Source organism: Numida meleagris, chromosome Z, assembly GCF_002078875.1.
Source record: "Numida meleagris isolate 19003 breed g44 Domestic line chromosome Z, NumMel1.0, whole genome shotgun sequence".
NCBI lineage: Eukaryota > Metazoa > Chordata > Aves > Galliformes > Numididae > Numida > Numida meleagris.
The window spans coordinates 20,826,292-20,845,892 of record NC_034438.1 but is presented as its reverse complement, the minus strand read 5'-3'; the positions used below and the strand labels follow the sequence as shown (position 1 = coordinate 20,845,892).

General features: G+C 38.4%; 1 protein-coding gene across 8 annotated transcripts in view; it reads left to right on the top strand.

Annotated features, from left to right (window-relative positions):
* ADAMTS6 (ADAM metallopeptidase with thrombospondin type 1 motif 6) overlaps positions 1-19,601 on the top strand; it is a 175,254-nt gene that overhangs the window by 58,653 nt on the left and 97,000 nt on the right. For all 8 annotated transcript variants that reach the window (XM_021380767.1, XM_021380766.1, XM_021380771.1 and 5 more), the window contains 2 exons: positions 10,352-10,395; positions 13,744-13,849. In XM_021380767.1, the coding sequence (XP_021236442.1) occupies positions 10,352-10,395; positions 13,744-13,849 (150 nt within the window). The remainder of the gene's footprint in view (positions 1-10,351; positions 10,396-13,743; positions 13,850-19,601) is intronic.

The following is a 19,601-nucleotide window of genomic DNA, read 5'->3' as shown; positions in this document are numbered from 1 at the left end:
AACTGCTATCTTAGGAAGTAACTATTCTATATACTCATGATATAGTAAGATATCATTGAAGATAAATACCTCTCTGTTGATATGTCTTTCACAAACTTTTGTTTTACATATTGCTTTTCCTGTAAATCAGAGAATTAGAAATAAAAGTGATAATGGTTTTCCTAGCTCAGAAATTCTGTAAGTCAGAATGTCGTTTATCCACCAAACTTAAGTATCAGTAGAAAGTCCAACGGAGCCAGACTGTTTGTTGATGACATTTTTCGACACGTGGAAAACTAATAATAGAAAAAGATATTTCTGTTGAGTGATGCGTAACGTATATATTATGCTTTTCCTTCCTTGGCTCTTTTTGGTTTGAGGTTTTTGAGGAAGAAGCCAAATAAGACGTGTACTTTATTTTAAGGCAGAATGCTGTTGTGGTGTACCACTTTCTGTAAGTCTAAGCATATACTGTAGTAAAAGTTTAGAAAGAGATCAGCAAGTATTGTGTTATATATGAGTACTACTGTTTGTAACCTGTGCAAGTTTAGTGAATGACCAAATTATCTTAGAAATGGTGAACTATTGAAGAATTACAATAAAAAGTTTATTACAAAAATTGATCAGATGCCAGTATTGGTTTTATAGCTGTTTTTCCACACACTAGCACTAGTGGAATTGTCTGCACTTAGAAAATAGCTTTTTAAAACATAGCCATTTATGAAAAAGAGTATGCTGACACTCAAACAACTCACTGTTTGTATTTTTTCACTTTTTTTTTGTAATTTAGAAGTGGGAGATTGAATTTTTGATCTCTTTATTGGAAGTCTGAAATTCCAATTTGATCAGCAGAAGTTCAGCTAATAGCTCTGAGTGATGACATAAGGTTAACTTACTTAAAATACTTTTTTTTTTTTGACTGGTGTTTTAGCACTTACATGTGCATCCAGTCATAGACATACCATATTTGAATAAGTTGCATAGCATGAAGAGTAAAAAGTAAAGAAGATCAAATTCTAATGAACCCATTAAGTTTATCGTTGAGCAAGGGTATATATGTACCCTTGAACACTTGAATAATTTATTATAAAAATCTGTTATGATAAAAAGTGTCAAAATTAGGATTTGGCTTAAAACAGATGAAAAATAAAACTTTGTTTTCTGGAATAACACACTTGGAAATGTTCCATAAAAATTAACTGATAATTGTAGTAGCTGGCTGTGTTTGAACTCTGAACTGAACCAGTTCATAGAATCAGAGAATCATAGAATGGCCTGGCTTGAAAATGACCTCAAACATCAGCTAGTTTTGACCCCCCTGCTGTGTGCAGGGTCATCAACCACTAGACCAGGCTGCCCAGAGCCACGTCCGGCCTGGCCTTGAATGCCTCCAGGGATGAATGGGGCATCCACAACCTCTCTGGGCAACCTGTTCCAGTGCGTCACCACTCTCTGACTGAAAAACTTCCTCCTAATATCTAACCTAGATCTCCTCTGTCTTAGTTTAAAACCATTCCCCCTTGTCCTATCACTATCAACCCGTGTAAACAGTGGTACTCCCTCCTGTTTATATGCTCCCTTCAAGTACTGGAAGGCCACAATAAGGTTTCCCCGGAGCCTTCTCCAAGCTAAACAAGCCCAGTTCCCTCAACCTTTCTTCATAGGAGTGGTGCTCCAGCCCTCTGATCATCTTAGTCGCCCTCCTGTGGACCCATTCCAAGAGCTCCACATCTTTCTTGTGCTGGGGGCCCCAGGCCTGAACACAGTACTCCAGATGGGGCCTCACAAGAGAGAGCTGAGTAGAGCAGGACAGTCACCTCCCTCTCCCTGCTGACCACTCCTCTTTTAATGCAGCCCAGAACACAGTTGGCCTTCCAGGCTGCCAGCACACACTGTTGGCTCATGTCCAGCTTCTCATCCACCAGGACCCCCAAGTCCTTCTCCACAGGGCTACTCTCAGAGGAGATCTTCCCCCAGTTTGTGTAAATACCTGGGATTGCCCCGGCCCAAGTGCAGCACCTTGCACTTGGATCTGTTGAACCTCGTTAGGTTCTCATGGGCCCACTTGTCCAGCCTGTCCAGGTCCTTCTGGATGGCTTCCCTTCCTTCCAATGTATCGACTACACCACTCAGCTTGGTGTCATCTGCAAACTTGCTGAGGGTGCACTCAATTCCATCATCTGTGTCATTGATAAAGATGTTGAAGAGCACCGGTCCCAGGACCAACCCCTGAGGGGCACCACTTGTGACCGGCCTCCACCAGACATAGAACTGTTAATCACAACCCTTTGGCTGTGTCCAGCAAACCAATTCTTAATCCACTGAACAGTCCATCCTTCAAATCCGTACCTCTCCGATTTAGAGAGAAGGATGTGGTGAGGGACTATGTCAAAGGCTTTGCAGAAGTCCAGGTAGATGACATCAGTTGCTCTTCCCCTGTCCATCAATGCCATCACTCCATCACAGAAGGCCACCAGATTGGTCAGGCAAGATCTGCCCTTGGTGAAGCCATGCTCGCTGACTCGGATCACCTCTTTATCTCGTATGTGCCTTAACATGTCTTCTAGGAGGATCTGCTCCATGATCTTTGCAGGCATAGAGGTGAGGCTCACCGGCCTGTAGTTCCCTGGGCCATCCTTTCTCCCTTTCTTAAAAATGGGAGTAATGTTTCCCTTTTTCCAGTCACGAGGGATTTCACCAGACAGCCATGACTTTTCAAATATGATGGAGAGGGGGTCGGCAACCACATCAGCCATCTCTCTCCTAACCCTGGGATGGATATCATTGGGCCCTATGGACTTGTATACATTTAGTTTCATGAGGAGGTCTTGAACTTGTTCCACTGTTGCAGTGGGATGGAATCTGCTCCCCGCACCCTCACGTAGAGGTTCGGGGTCCTGGCAGACATGGGAAGCCTGACCACCAGTGAAGACTGAGGCAAAGCACTCATTGAGCACCTCAGCTTTTTCCATGACTGAGAAAGCCAGCTCTCCTTTCTCATTTATCAGAGGGGGAGCGCTCTCCTTGGCCTGTCTCCTCCTGCCTATGTACCTGTAGAACTCCTTCTTGTTATTTTTCACATCCCTTGCCAAGTTCAGCTCCATCTGTGCCTTGGCTTTCCTGATCTTACCTCTAGACGTGCAGACAATGTCCCTGTATCCTTCCCAGGCTACACAACCCTGCTTCCACTTCTGTATGTTTCTCTCTGTTCCCTCAGTTTAAGCTGCAGATCCCTGCTCAGCCATGCCCATCGCCCAACTCTTCTGCTCAGTTTCTTCTGCTGGGGAATGGAGAGATCTTGCACTCTCAGAAGGGTGTCCTTAAAGAGCTGCCAGCTCTGTTCTGTACCCATGCCCTTAAGGACAGTTTCCCAGGGGATCCCATCCAGCAATTCCTTGAGCAGCTGGAATTTTGCCATCCTGAAGTTCAGGGTCCTGACTCTGTTTTTTGCCAGGCCTGTGTATTTCAAGATCACAAACTCCACCAGGGCATGGTCACTACAGCCCAGTCTGCCTCCAGTCTTAACCCCTCTAATGCTCTCCTCTGCATTGGTGAGCACCAGGTCCAGTAAGGCTTCACCTCGGGTCAGTCCATCTAATACCTGGACTAGAAAGTTATTTTCAGCAGACTCCAGCAATCTCCTGGATTGCTTGCCACCTGTTGTGCCACTATCCCAGCAGATATCCAGGTTGTTGAAATCCCCCATCAGGACAAGAGCCTACGAGCACAACGCTTCCTGCAGCTGAAGCAAGAAGGCCTCGTCAACAGGCTCCCCCTGATCAGGTGGTCTGTAGCAGACCCCAACCTGTAGATGTCCTTTACTGAGCTGATCCTTGATTTTAACCCATAAACTCTCAACCTGGTCATGGCTGTTCTCAGACACAGCTCTTCACAATCTCTCCATTTCTTAATATAGAGGGCAACTCCCCCTCCCCTCCTACCAGTTCTTAGGCTTTGTTTTCTGCCAGTCTTTTATTTTCAAGCATGTTAATTGGCAGATCTTGTAGTACTGCAAGTCTAAAGTACATGTCCAACTGCCTTGAAATTAAGTCTTATGTCCAGTTTGTTTCATCTAGCCTGAATTTTCTTATATTTGCATACTTTTTGCATTTATATTCCATCTGTCTTGGTAGTTTTTTCCACAGCAATTTGTCATGATTCTATTTTTTGTCCCCTAAAATCATCAAGAAATACTCCTTCAAAAGCCTCAGTTATTTCTGTCTCTGTCTTTCACAAATACTATTCAGGCATGTTGGAAGGTAGCTTTCAGCTGATTTTATAATAGGCTTGGGTGTTTATAAGTCTATCTTGTTTTTATGCATTTTTGTACAGTTTGCATCTTTAATAGAAGTTTCACGTTTCACTTATCATACTTAAAATATATTTTGTGGGTTGTTCTTGTTGGTTAGTTAAGTTCTTTTAAGTTGTTATTTTATGGATATACTTTCAAGGTCAATATATACTTCCTGTTGGATAATTTTGTATTATTATGTCAGTGCTAACTTGGTTCAGACAGTCCATTTTTCTGGCATAGTGGATGTTTCCATTAACAAACATCTGGTAATAACAGAGACTTTTCCTTTCGTGGGCAATTTCACATTATCAAGGTAGTATTAATGGCAGTGTTACCCTTCAATGTATAAATACAGATAAGAATGTTACCCTTCAATGTATAAATATAAGTAATAAGAGGTAAATCATTTTGCCCCTGTGTCTGTTACTGTTAATGCTACTGTTAAAACAACTGTATATACTGCAAAAAGTTTACAAAGCCCTAAGATTCAAACGAGGGTGAAAGAAAAGGCCACATCATTGGAATGTGATACTCTCCAAAGTCCAATTTATTTATTTGATTTAAGAGGAGAAAAAAAAGACTTCAGCATGGAAGAAATCTCTCAACACTACTGATGGAAGCACAACAACGTCCCCTTGAAAAGGAATTGTCTAGTTTCTGAAAACATTAGGAGAGAAATAATTAAAAAACAAAGATGCAAATTCATCCTGTAAAGTTCCTTAAGCCACAGAAACAGCAGGGTGTATCAGAGAAGATGTCACCGTGCTATCCTCTTAATAATCCCTGTGAGCATTCACAAATGACTGCTGTTGAGGGGAAGGCAGATGAACTGTATTAACCTAGTACAGTCATTATCAAATTCTTACATTGGAAACAACTTTTGAGTCAAGTATTGAGATTCAGTAGCTCTTAAAGAACTGTTTTTTATCCTGTGTAGCTTCTAGAATAATAATAATATTTTATTAATTATTATTAATATTATTAATAAATAGCTTACCTTGCTATGCTAGAGGTGGGCAGAGATACAGTGGAAATGTTGTGATGCTTTCTAGCCTTCAAGACTGTTAATTTCTTTCATTTTTTAATAGACGGAACATAATTACATAGAACTTCGTTTGAATTTCATAGCTCTCCAGTTACGTACACTAGGCCTTGTAATCTGACAGGTTGCGAGGATCAGGAAGAATACTCTCTTCCTTTCCTGCAAGGTGCAGCTAGATGGGAAAGAAATGACTTTTTGCCCCTACCACATCTTGGATTGGCTGTAGTTGTAAATGAATTATCTGAGAAGATGGAGCAGTGCTTACAGTATTTACAAAGAGCCCATCCTTCTTACATATTTGATTTAAGTGACCTACTCAAGCAGTCAGGATTGTAGTACTCATAAAGATAGTCAAAAGAAAGAGATTTTTCCGCAAATCAACTTTGTAGATAACCAAGGCTTCTTCAAGAGTTTATATCTGTACTAATAAATGAAAAAAATGTGATTGACAGTTTTCTTGCACTTAGGACTGCTGACAGCTAATAAGCTGTCTTCTCCAGAACAGAGTAGAAGCATACATTTTGCATGTTAATAATTGTGTGGCCGCCTTCTGAATTTTATCTGGAAGTTCCTGAGGTTAGTTGCCATGTGTCAAATCTCTACATAGGACTGTGTTATCAATTTGAGGGATTACTGAAACAATTTGATAGTACAATAAAATATCAGTGTGCAAGAGAGGTTACTTTTTCTCAGTTTAATTCAGTGGTATAGATACATATGCATGAATATTTTAAAATGGGGCATGCTCTTACCCTGCCCGAAGGGACTAGAAGAAGAGAGTAAAAATTTCTCCTTTTGCAGTGCCCTTGGAGGACACACTAACATTTCTTATCCTGTTTGATTCATGGCATGACTGGAGACTCTTACCGCTCCAATTACCTACCATCCTGTTGAACATTCCCTCTGGCTGATTTTTCCGTCAGAGCACCCACTGTTTATTTCCCACATGTCAGACGTGGCTCTGCACTAACCCTGCAAGTGTGCCCAAAAGTCCCAATTTACTTTCCCATCAGTCTCCACAAATGACTTCTGGATTCATTCAGGGTATTAAAAGACACATAATAATGATCTTGCCTCTTAGTTTAGTTTTTCCCTCTGACCTGCATATCCTTATTCTTAAATTAAAATTTTGTATTGTGGTCCTTTTATGTATTCTGTCAGTGAATCAAATAGGAAAGATATTCTCCTCGTAAAATGTGTATACAGGATCTTTACTGAGGTCTGTATTAGGACCGGTATTGTTTCATATCTTAATCCCTGTTCAGTGGCGTTGAGTACACCCTCAGCAAGTTTGCAGATGATAACATACTGAGTGATACCGAGTGGTGCAGCTGATGTGCTGGAGGGAAGGGAAGGGACCTTGATGGACTTGAGAAGAGGGGCCTGTGTGCACCTCATGAATCACAGAATAGAATCATAGAATCATTAAATTTGGAGAATCCAGTCCAACCATGAACCCAACCTCACCATGCCCACTATATGAAGTACGAAATTCAGCAACACCAAGTGCAAGGTCCTGCACCTGGGTTGGGGCAATCCCAGACGTTGGTGTAGACTGGGCAGTGAGAGTACCTGTGAGAAGAAGGACTTGGAGATGCTGGTTGATGAAAAATTAGACATGAGTTGCTAGTGTGCACTTGCTGCCTAGAAAGCCAACTGGATCTTGGGCTGTGTCAAAAGAAGCGTGACCAGTGAGGTGAGGGAGGTGATTGTTTTCTTCTACTTGGTTTGGGTGAGGCCCCACCTGTGTTCATCTCTGGGGCCCCACACCCAAGAAAAACATGGAGCTTTTGGAAAAGGTCCAGAGGAGGGTCACAGTCGTGGAGTACCACTGCTGTGAAGACAGACAAAGAGAGTTAGGATTGTTCAGCCTGGAAAAGAGAAGGCTGTCATTATTGCAGCCTTTTAGTTTATGCAGGGGACCTAAAGATGGAGACTTTATACAAGAGTGTATATTGACAGGAGAAGGGGTAATGGTTTTAAATTGAAAGAGGGTACGTTTAGATTAGACATTAGGAAGAAATTCTTCACTTTGAGGATGTGGTGAGACACTGAAATGGGTTGTCCGGGGAAGCTGTGGATGCCCCATCAGTGGAGGTGTTCAAGGTCAGGTTGGATAGGGTTTTGAACAACTTCATCTATTGGAAGGTGTCCCTTCCAGCAGAGGGCTGGAACTAAATGATCTTCAAGATCTTTTGCAACCCAAACCATTCTGTGATTCTATGATCATTCTTCAAAATGGAAAGTTTATGATTATACTGTTCAGGTTTTGATATGTATAATCCCCATTTATGTTAGTATTTTACCCTGAATCCCTTTCAGGTATTATTCTTTAGTGAGAGGAATTGGTTTAGGTATTTGTAGACCTTCTAGAGGGAGGCTTTCTAGAGTCATGTAATGAGTGTGAAAACTCCCACAGTGTATGTAAGGACTGCGCATCTTAGAGATTGTGAGTTATTGGTGGGAATAAGTCCCTCTTTGTTCTTTTGCCTTTAAATTTTGTGAAAATTAAAACAAAATATGTATTGGATCTTCATGGTTAAATGGATTCCTTGAAAATTCAAAATATAAAGTGGTGGAAGTGGTGTCAAAACCAAAAAAGACAAATTAGCGTGATTTTTTAAAATCATATAAGGTAGCAGATGATGGAATTGAACATTTCTATACCTGAAAATGATTCAAGCTTTAGAAAAAATTGCAAGCAGAAACTATCCAAATGAAAGGAAAAAAAGAAAAAAAATGGAGCTTGAAGACAGTGATGCCGGTGGACATTGAAAACTTAGATTTTTTCTTTCTTCTGAGACTGAAGAAGAGAATGTATGAGTGCTGCTTAGAAGAAGCCTGAATTATTACATAGTAATTTTGATGAATTTGTTATTCAGATATTCTAATTAAACCATAATTAGAATACTGTTACTCTCTGGAATTGTTCTTGCAAAAATATTTTATTGATAGGAAAATGAAGTATCTTTGTTAATTTTATGTAATAATCCTAATTTAACTTTCATTATCCTCAAGCTTTCTTATGAATGCTAGCCTCTGCATAATTCAGAATATTCGGTAGCCACCAAAATCAATCAGAAGATTTGGTATTTGTTTTTCAAAAGTGTAAGAGAAAGAAAGGATTTAATTCATGTGTTTTTCTCCTATATGTTTTGAAACTTAATTGAATGCGAGGAAATACCTTCACCTTCATACGTATGTGAGAATAAGCAGATGGAGGCCATAAGGGTAAATTTTCAGCTCCACTGAAGTCAGTAACAGCTTTTTATTTGAGTTTAGTGGAACTGGCCTTCTTCTTAAATATCCATTTTATCTAAGGACATATGACGTTAATTGATTTTTTCTATTATCATTCAGAATTAAATAGCATGAGAAGGTCAGTAATTCCTTTGAATTGCACAAACTTTCTGGTCTTGATTTCTAAACTCCCAGTTAAGAGAATTCAGGCAAGCTTGGATTTTCTCATTAAGTCTGATCCTTTTTTTGCTTTGAGGAATCATTTTGCATGAACTTGCAAAGATTTAGGTTCAAACTCTGTCCTAAATGAGTAAGTTCTAAGCTTGTTTCTCTATAGATAGTAAAGGCAGAAAATGGCTCAATAAAAATCTTTGTTTGTCATGTTTAGGCTTTGTAACATATAAAACCTAATTATATTCTGACACATTTTGTATAACAATGCTGATCTGATTACACCCCTTTCCGGAAACAGCAAATTGGACATCAGTGAGGGCTTTATGTTGCGTTTAAGATGACAGAGTTTGAGCCACTTTGGTGAGATCAATGCGTATGGAAATTTGAGTTCAAAATTAAAGCTTAATCCAGCAAACTGATCCATGTTTAGTACTTTTAGAAATCCCAGGGACTCCATATGGTCACAGCAGTCTATATGCACAGAGAATTTACTGGATTTGTTCCAAATTTTAAGCTTTGTTATTTTGTCCATGGATTTGGCTTACAGACAGACGTTAACTCTGAAAGGTATTTATCTCATGATCTGGCTGCTACATTATAACCTTTTTGAAAACAGTACTTATATGTTACTTTTAACAGAAATGGTCAGTGGCCTGGAAGTGGTAAATATTTCGGTTAAAAACTAAAGCATAAAGATCTTTTTGTCTTTGTTTTCTCTTGCCATCCAAAATAATGGGAATTTTTCTGAAACACATTGCAGGGAAATCAGTATAAATTCTAGAAAATCAAAGACATAGTAAGAGTGTTCTTACATCACTAGCCATATCATAGATTTGTGTACTCAAAATATGAAGTTGTCATTAATGAATTATGACTGTTGCAAGACTCACTGTTATTATGATTAGCTAAGTCACAGAAGATGTTTTGATTCAATTTTCAGCTTCAATATTTGCATATTAACTGCACAAAAACTTGTTTCCGTATTTGATGGATCATATCTAAAATAAAGGAGATTTTCCTTTAAAGATATTATTTAGGTCTTGGCAGAAGTGTGTTTTCCCTTTTAGTTCATTGTGTGCTCTTAGGACACGTATAATCACTGTAAGAAAAAGAGATGAGAATTACAGTGCAGGTTCTTAGGATTTCTTTTAATGTTTGGTGTTATGATCAAAAGTTACTGTTTTTAATGAGAATCAAAGTCTAAATATTAGGACTTGCAATTAATACTGTTTGTTTTGAAATGCGAGACTGTAAGAGAATTCCAGTATGTTCAAAAAGTAAAAGTCAAGTGTTTTGAAGCAGTAGCAGTCCACAGACATGCTTCTGTAACTTCATAGCACTGTGGTAGGCTGCTTTATGGAGCTGGTGATTACAAAGATCCACTTTAACCATTTTTTTCTTGCTGGCAGGTGTCCCACTGGCCTGCGGCCAGCGGCTGTGAGTGTACTGCAGCTTGTGGTTTACACCAGAGTGTAGAAAATGCCGACACCAGCTGGCTGCACATAATTAAGCTGATTGCCGTCTGACAACTTGATCTGTGATACAGATATGTGATAAACACACAAAATATATTACAAATCTAATTCTCTGACGTATTTTATCTACTTTTTTCTCTTCAACAGATACGATATCTGCACTTACAAGAACAAACCATGTGGAACTCTGGGTAAGATAATAAACAGAAATTTCAGTTTGTACTTGAAGTTTGTTTCCTTGCTTTATACTCAGATGTTGATTTGTTGACTGATTAGATTTTTTAAGTTTATGTTTTCAAAATTTTGTGGTTTTATAAACGTGAACAATAGGAGGTAACATAGATGGGTGTATGCTTTGATACATCACTGGAAGTTTAAGTTAAATGAGCTGCTGTTGGACATCTCATCTCTGGCAGCTGTAGTGCTGCTAAAATCTAGAAGATTACTCAAATTTACCAAGTAATAATTAGAGGAGACGACTTGCTGTTTATTTTTATTTAACCTGTCTCCAGGAGCTATTACAAAATATGAATAGAACAAACACCTCAAGAACATTTTTTAAAAATTAAGCTAGGAAAGAAAAAGGCTCTGAGATTTACACTATTGCTCTGTTGTTCTTGAAGAGTACAGCTTCAGACTTTCCTTCCATGAACTTGGAAAAAATAACACTGTCATATAAATTATAGTAATAGTGTAACTCCTTAAAACAGTGCTTTGACAATGGAGAAACACATACAGCAGTCCTAGGTGCAGGGCTGTTCTTTTCATTCCTAAATTTGTCACCGAAAGTTATTCACTGTAATATACTTATTACCTGTAGCAGTGCTTTAAAGCATTAAAGGTATATTAGTCAAAGACTATTGTAATGTTTATGCATTTTTCAAATTTACTCATACATAATTAAAGATACAATTCTGGTTTCTTTAGTTCAGATTGTTAATATTTTTCTCATAATGAAAGTTCATAACTGTATTTGCTTTGTCTCCGTGTAATACTGTATGCTTTGATAGTCTTAATTCATATTGATTTTTTTACAAGTACCACTCAAGTCAGCATGACACTTGTGGCAAAGGAAAGTAGTTTACATGAGGAGAAAGGTATCAGAATTTTTTTGCCTATTGGAAGTACAAAGTATATTAACAACATGTTTGAGTAAAAGTCAAAATATGATTATTAATTTCTAAATGTAATTGGTTATCTTTGATACCTGCGTGGAGGAGACGAAACTGAAGAGACTGTCTACACTAATGTTGCAAAGTTGTCTTACTAAGTGATAAGAGAATTTGAAAGGGAGAACATTCACTCACAAACTACTTGATATTTATATGTGATGTTTTTAATACAGGTCTTTAGTGTACTAGTCCTCTCTCTGTCTGACATAAAGGCAAATGCTGCTCCAAAAATCAAATCATGTATGATATCAGAGTACTGCTGTGAGACCCTTGGCACTAAAACTGTGACAATGTACTTCCATTATAAGCATTGTACTGGAGAAGAGATAAAGCCCCATGGCCCTCCTTTGCGAGGAATTTAATATGCTTAAGCCCCACTGAACTCCAGTAACTAAAGCATACATTTAAGTAGTCTGTGAACAGAAGTCTCAGGTCTCAAAAGGTCAGAACAAATCTGAATCTCTGGTGTTCTAGGAAGAAGCAGGAATGAAGGCTTTACAGGAGGACAGTCATCTCTTTTCCGTCTGGTGTCCTAAAACAAGGAATCATATGTAGAACTGCACAGAGATAGGCCTCAGATTTCTCTGCAGCAGCTGTATTTCAGCAGAGAAGGCCAATTCCATTCTCCTTTGATCTCAGCTATAGACTGGGTTCTTAACTTAATCTCTGTCACTTTCTGCAGGCATGGTACATAATTATATGTTATTAGTATGGTCCTATAAGTCTCTAAGCAAGCAGTCAGTGGAAAAATCTGAAGATAGAGATGACTTTACTGCCCCAATATGGTGAACTTTGCAGAGGAACATGGTAGTTGTTACAAAAGTATTACCATGTTGTATTCAGAATTTGCTGCTCTGTTAGAGTAGTATAAGTTAGGCATATGAACTGTAATTATTGTATTTTCTCCAGGTTGCACAAAGCAAACAGTGTACACACTTCTGTCAGTGGCTAGACATTTTTCTTCTGATTCTTCATCCTGACCTCAGTGCTTATATCTGCTTCAGTGATTTGAGTTAGAGCAGTAGTATTGTTTTGATGGAAGTTCAGCAAGCTAACATTCTTGCTTTTTGCCCACGTTGGCTTGGTTATCAGAGTACTTTTGTTGTGTGCTGACTTGATTTAATATAGAGAAAAGCAAGTCAGAACATGTATAGTCGAAATACTCCCGTATAAGCCTAAGAGAGACTTTAGGGTCTAAATCCTAATTATAGCCTCTGACTTTTTTTTCCTGTTGGAAGCTTTGAACCACATGTAATGTTTATGTTCAAGTTATGGAGTTAAACCTAGTCGAAAGTAGAATGTCCAGTGCATGTGCAGAGAGGAGCCTGAATGTCAGTGCTTTATTCTGCTGACCAGCTCCCGTGGCTCCAGGTTACTTGCTCATGTGGACACAGCTAGGAAGCACTTGTTATCTTATCACTAGCTTGCTGGTAGTCCAAACAGAATAATACGAAGTGCCTGCTTGTTCATAAAGAGTATGGTTTTTTTTGTTGGTTTTTTTTTTTGCATAGCAAAGTCACACTTTTCCCAGTTATTATTCTGTCACTGTGTAGTTAACTGTGCAGGTAATTTCATCAGAAGAAGGGATTACTGCTTTTTTTTAGACATTACACCCTAGAGAGGGATACATCAAATAATGTGACGCTTAGAACTTTCTCTAGCATATTTTGTCTGCGGTGTGATGTGTGATATTCTATTGCTAAAGCGTGTAAGAAATAATGAAGAACGATATTCTGGAAATGCCAGTGACTTGCTTTCTCTAAAGAAAGTTTTTAGAAACACTTGTCATACAGTAAGGTTTTAGGTCCAGAAGATAATAGAAGATAAATGGAAAAGACTTCCTTGTTTAAATGAACTTATTAACATATCTCCTCCTTCTCTTCATGGACGCATGCAGTTTTTTTTTTTAATAATTTTTTTAAGTACCATATGGTGCTTCTTGTAGCTAAAAATGTTGCTTGTATGTTTTTATGAACCCACTAAACTTAAACAGATTTCTTTAGAAAAATAATGTGGATACATTTTGCTTTCTTCAGCCTCAAGAATGTTAAAATAGAAATGCTTTCTTGAATTCCCTCTTCTGGCTCAAGTTACTAGGTGGTCCCAAGTTACCAGAAGTAAAATTTATAAATCTAACCCCTAGTCTAGACATTTTCCAGCACTGACTGCAGTTCAAAAAATATTAATGTCTAGCCGGCAAAGTGAAATTCCCCCCAGTGATTTTGCAAATGACTAGAAAGTTAACCTTTTGCCAACTGCTCCTTCTGTGCATAGAGATTATTAAAAAGAATCCAGGCATTTATAACTAGGGCTTTTAAGACTGAAACACCTTGGCATGACCCTTTGTGTCTCCTTCTGTTTATTCAGGCTTGGCCTCTGTGGCTGGAATGTGTGAGCCTGAAAGGAGCTGCAGCATTAATGAAGACATTGGCCTAGGTTCAGCTTTTACCATTGCACATGAGATTGGTCACAAGTGAGTGAGTTTACAAAAAGAATATGTTTTAATGTATCACATTTTTACTATTAGTTTAATAATAGATATCATTTTTTCTGCATGGCTGTACCATCCCTGTTCTGGTGCTCCATGCTTCTGTATAAAGTATTGATGAGTAGCACTACATTTTATTGAGTATATTCTGTCAAGGACTTTAACTTTAGAACTGAAGACTCATTGTTTACCCTTTGATTTCAGATTCCAGTTTAATCTGTGCTTTTGAGATTGGTTCACAACCTTCCTACTGTTTCATATTTTTAATATTAGGTTTTGCAAAAATTTCTATGTCCTATCTCTTACTTGTCAACCTTTCTTTATGAAACACAAATAGTTAAAAGGTTTTTTTTTTTTTTGCTTTTCATTATTTTGTCTTAAATATAATTCAAACTGTTTTGAATTATTGTTTCTCCTCAGTATTCATACACTATCAGTCTTCTTTCATTCAAGCATGAGATATGTAAAAAAAGCCATAACATCCCTTGTGCATTTTAAGCACTAGCGTATCACTCTGAAGAGCATGATCTTATGAGAATGATTAAGTATGAATTTTATGTAATTGGTTGTGAAGTACTTCAGGTCTTTCTTCAACAGCAAGCATTATTAGTACATTGTGGTGACTCTAAAAACACTAGGCACCTTCTTTTATCAAGAGGTTTCCTTTTTGTTTACATGGGTTGACCAACAGTGAATTATAGATCATATGTTTTTTCAATCATTAGCTGGTACAACTGCTAAAAGTTTAAATGCACATTGAAATGAAAGCTATCAATCTGCTGATCAAAAGCAGGGTTGGAAGTAAGCACTTATTTCCAGCCCACCTATCATGCAGGATAATCACTTGGCAAGTGTGATCTTATTTACGTTATGTATTAAAAAACCACTGTAGTTGCACTGAAGTGGATGAATTCTGAAATTCAAAAGCAGTTGTATAAAATCCTAGCAAAAATAATTTAACACATTTGCAATTCTCGTCGTCTTCATTTTCTTCCTTCCTTTTCTTTATTTGTGTGAGTTGAAAAAGATAGGATAGAGGAAAATATATTTCTAACATTAAGAATCTGAAGTTCTTGTTAATAGTAATATGCAACCTTGCTGTGAATTTAAGTCACATATTCAAGAAGGAAGAAGTATCCACATCTTCATTCTAATTATATGTCACGTGACTGTATACTTAATGAAGATTATTCCAATGATACATGGAAAAAATTAAAATACATGCAGCTCTGTTATCATTCAAAGCTATCATGATTACAACGTTTGATTTATAGAACATAGATTTTAATCTAAGTAGTTAAGTTTAACATCTTTGGTGATAGGTGGAAAACTGCCATGAAAATTTCAACTGTGGATATGAGGAGAGCAGACTCAGGGAACTAATTTAATAGTCCCATTGGAAACTGCTTTTGAAGACATTGGAGTCCATCAGTGCTTATCACTTTTTAAGTAGTGCTTGTAAAGAGCATGGGAACAGGCTATTCCAAAACGTTGGACATCCTGCAGGAAGGGCAGAAGAATGCGTGACTAAGCAGGGATCTTCATCTAGAGCTTAGACGGAAGAAGTAAGCGTATGGCCACTGGAAATAAGGGCAAGTAACATGGGAGGAATTCAGAGATTCTTTCTGCCACTGCAGGGAGAAAATCTGTGTGGTCAAAGCTCAGTTAGAGTTGAAGCCAGCCAATACTGTGGAGGACAAAATAGGGCGTTTTAACAGCAAATGGAGGACCAGAGATAACATTGATCCATTACTTGATGACGTTGGTCACTTCACAAATAGAGTTTTAGACGAAGCAGGAATGTGTAATGCCTTTTTCAGCCCTGTCTTCAACATCAGTGATGGGCCGTGGGACCCTCAGAGCCCCAGTGTGTAGGATGGTGTCTGTGATAATTTTAAACTCCAGCCCTGTCAACAGCTTCTTTGTCTTCCTCTGAAGGCTTTCAAGGACCATTGCACACTTTTCTATGTTATAGAGCTAAGAACCACGTGCAACATTCAACATGAGGCTGTACCAATGTAAATATAGTGGGATAATTTCCTCTTTTATATTTCTTCTATATTCTTCTATATTATAATACTCTTCGAGAATATTCTGTATTCTATTCTAGTTTGAATATCTTGGGTCTCACAGTGTTTTATGCAGCTGTGTTTATATTGCAGTAGGAAATGTGATTTACAGGACAATGGCAGGAGCTTTAAAATCTTAGCAATCAACTAACTGGGATATGGCGTTCAAAATGTTTCACGTGTAGTTGTTAATAAGATGGGGGAATGTTTCAGCAGAGTGGAATGGAAGAGGGAGACATTTTATTCTGTTTCGAAATGTATTGATAAAACATTCTGGCTTTGATAACTTTAGTGATAATGAAGCTTCCATTTAGGGTATACAATTTACTTTTCAGTAAAAACTCTGAAGAGTTGTGTTAAAATATAATCTCTATTATTTTGTGACAAATGTTTCAAAGACTTTCAAGTGGCACCCGAAAAAGTGAGTAAATGCTTAATAAAAAAAAGCAGGCTTCATGAAAATACTGAGAAGGAATATATTTTCCTACATCAAGGATGATTAACTTCAAAAAGTATTTTACAGAATTATGACTACAGCAATTTGTAGGTAAAAAATACAATGCCATAATTTCAAGTATTTAGCTGTGCAGTTATCATTTCTGTAGAGAAGTATATCTCAAATTAAACTTAAGCTGGAAGAGAATGTCTTAAAGGACCAGATCCTTGTAGCAAAAAAATGGGTTTAGAGACTTCTAAAAATAGGAAGCAACAAAACACTGAAGAGTGTCAAGTTTTGTCGGTGTTTTCTGCTGACCCAACAGCCTTGAGGGGGAACTGATCTCTCCTGAAGGCCTCTCACACAGCTGAACAAGTGAATGAAGGAAATGAATGGTAGAGAGGGAACTCTAGGACTTGACATTAGCACTCCTAAGTGGATAAAGTATTAGGTTGAAAGATTTGGTGTTTCCACATCATCTGTATTCAAATGATGCCAATATTACATCTGACGCCAATGGCAGAGTTAACAGTACCTCTACCTTATGCTACTTGACAAGAATCTAGCTTGAGATTGTTGTAGATACTTTTGTTTAAGGCAGAAAGAAATGAAACAATCCTTACTTCAAGCTGTCTCACTGGAGAGAAGATAACATTACTTTTATCTTGGACTAGAAGACTTTGAAGGCTACTGGCATAAAAGTGCATGCAGTATCTTTGCGGAGGTTATCAAAGTGATTCTCCAGATATATCATGTCAATAGTTAAGTGGTGGGCAAAGTGAAATATATCATTACTTCTGAGCTTCAGATAATGTCCATGTCATGGGTTTATGATTTTTGTTACTGGTATTCCACATCATAACATCTTGTAGTGCACTGGGAGTTAAAGAGTTAGTGCTTCAGTTCCATGGGTTGTCAGTGTTTCAAGGTACTTGGTTCTCAGAAGAGAAAAAGAACTACATACCCTGAAAGACTTTTACCGTACCATTTTCTGTTTAGAGGGAAAGACAAAACTGTTCACAAGTCACAAGTCTGCTTCTTTTTTTTACTGCTCGTCTCTGTGGTGTGTGTTCCCTAGCTGTCTTGCCTTCAGCATTAGAGTAAGGCCTTCAGTTTTGGACACTTGCTTTCTCATTTATTTGATTTATTAGCTTCAATTCCAATTATATTGCATTATCTTGTGTTAACTTACATTCCGATATCTAATTTAGTAAATTAGTTTTCTCCCTTAGCTTGTTGCCACTCTTTTGTTTTTAGGCCCATCTCCCTACCTTTTTTCCCTTTTTAAAATCCTTCTCCTGTGGCGTGGGTCCATGGGTCCCTCCACCGCTATTAGTCATGGAACTGAGCTGAACTGGCCCATAAACTGTTAACAGTCTAGTTGTCAGTTGTCAGAATTCTACCCCTTCTAAAATACTAGGGCAACTGCGTTGCTGTTAGGAGTTTACATAAAAAATGCAACTCAGCCTTCTGGTGTAAGCCATTCAGTGAGATCTGGGTAGGATGGAGAGTTGGGCAGAGAGAAACCTTATGACGTTCAACAAGGGCAAGTGTGGAGTCTTGCACCTGGGAAGGAATAACCGCATGCATCAGTGCAGGTTTGGGGCTGACCTGCTGGAGAGGAGCTGTGCAGAGAAGGACGTGGGTGTCTGTGTTGACAACGGGTTGACCACGAGCCAGCGGTGTGCCTTTGTGGCAAAGAAGGCCAATGATATCCTGAGGTGCACTGAAAAAAGCATGGCCAGCAGGTCAAGGGAGCTAATCCTCCCGCTATTCTCTGCCCTGATGTGGCTGCATCTGGAGTAGTGTGTCCCAGTTCAAGACATTAAGAGAACTATTGGAGAGAGTCCAGTGGAGGGCTGTAAAGATGTTTAGAGTCCTGGAGCATCTCCCTTATGAGAAAAGGCTGAAAGACTTGGGACTCTTCAGCCTAGACAAGACTGAGGGCGGATCTTCTCAATGCTTAAAAATATCAAAAGGGCGGCTGTCAGGTGGATGGGCGCAGGCTCTGTTCAGCGGGCCCAGTGGCAGGACAAGGGACAACAAACACATACTGAATGCAGGAAGTTCATCAGAACATGAGGAAGAACTTACTTTGAGGTTTACATAGTACTGGAAGGTGTCCAGAGAGGTTATAGAATCTCCTTCTCTGGAGATATTCAAGACCCACCTGAATGCTTTCCTGTGCAACTTCCTCTAGGGAACTTGCTTTAGCAGGAGGATTGGATTAGATGATGTTCAGAGGCCCCTTCCAACCCCGACAGTTCTGTAATTCTGTGATTCCATTACAATTCAAGTAGGAATACCGGTTAGTAGTCCTCAAACAATTGCTTCTTAGGCCCAAGAGCTTGCAGAATGTGTTAGAGGGAGTCACTTACAGAGAAGGGAATCTGGCATTTGTATCTGGTTTTCTAGAGGCTTCTCTGTTGCTGCAACCAATTTTCTTTCCCAGCTACTTCAGGGTCCTTGGGATTCTTTATTGGCAAAAGTAGTGAAAAAAGTTGCATCTGTTGTACTTTTAAATTCTTAAGGTATGGGGAACTAAGTATGTAACTGTAGACCATCTCATTAGATGCTGCTAACAAATCCTAATTTACATGCCATAGAAATAATACTCTTTGCAAAGAACTACTGTTGTAAAGTTGGTTACTCTTTTCATTTTGTTCGGGCATTTTTTTCATAATGGTTGCAGTTTATGATTAAAAAGATTTTTAAAAAAGAAGTTAGCCCTGTAGACTTTTTCTTGTCTTAAACAGATGAAATGATTCTTATTTCTGGCTGTGTACTGCTTACTGAGAAGATGAAACATTCACATGCACATTTTGGGTTGGAAAGGTGGTTTCGCTTTTTGGTGTAGTTGAACCTCAGATATACTGCAGTGGTCACTCTGCAGTGCTTGTGTTTCATTTATCAACACGTGAAAAAAGAAAAACTAACAAATTAAGCCTTTTTTGGTATTAACACAATAAGGCCCTTGGAGAGATGACCTCTCTGAGTTGGACAGGATCTCTGTTATGTTATTCTTCTCGTTAAGTTTATTCCCTCTTCACTTTTTTTTAAGTTTTCCCTTGTTAAAAGTTATTACTTCTGCAGTACTGAAATTTGCTGAGAACGTAGTTAAAACAATCTGTTGTTTTTATACTGGTTAGGTTTAAGTAATTTGAGTGGAATGATTGTCTGTCTTTTTGACTTTAAAAGTAAGTCAGCAAATAGATTTCATTCCATTAACTGA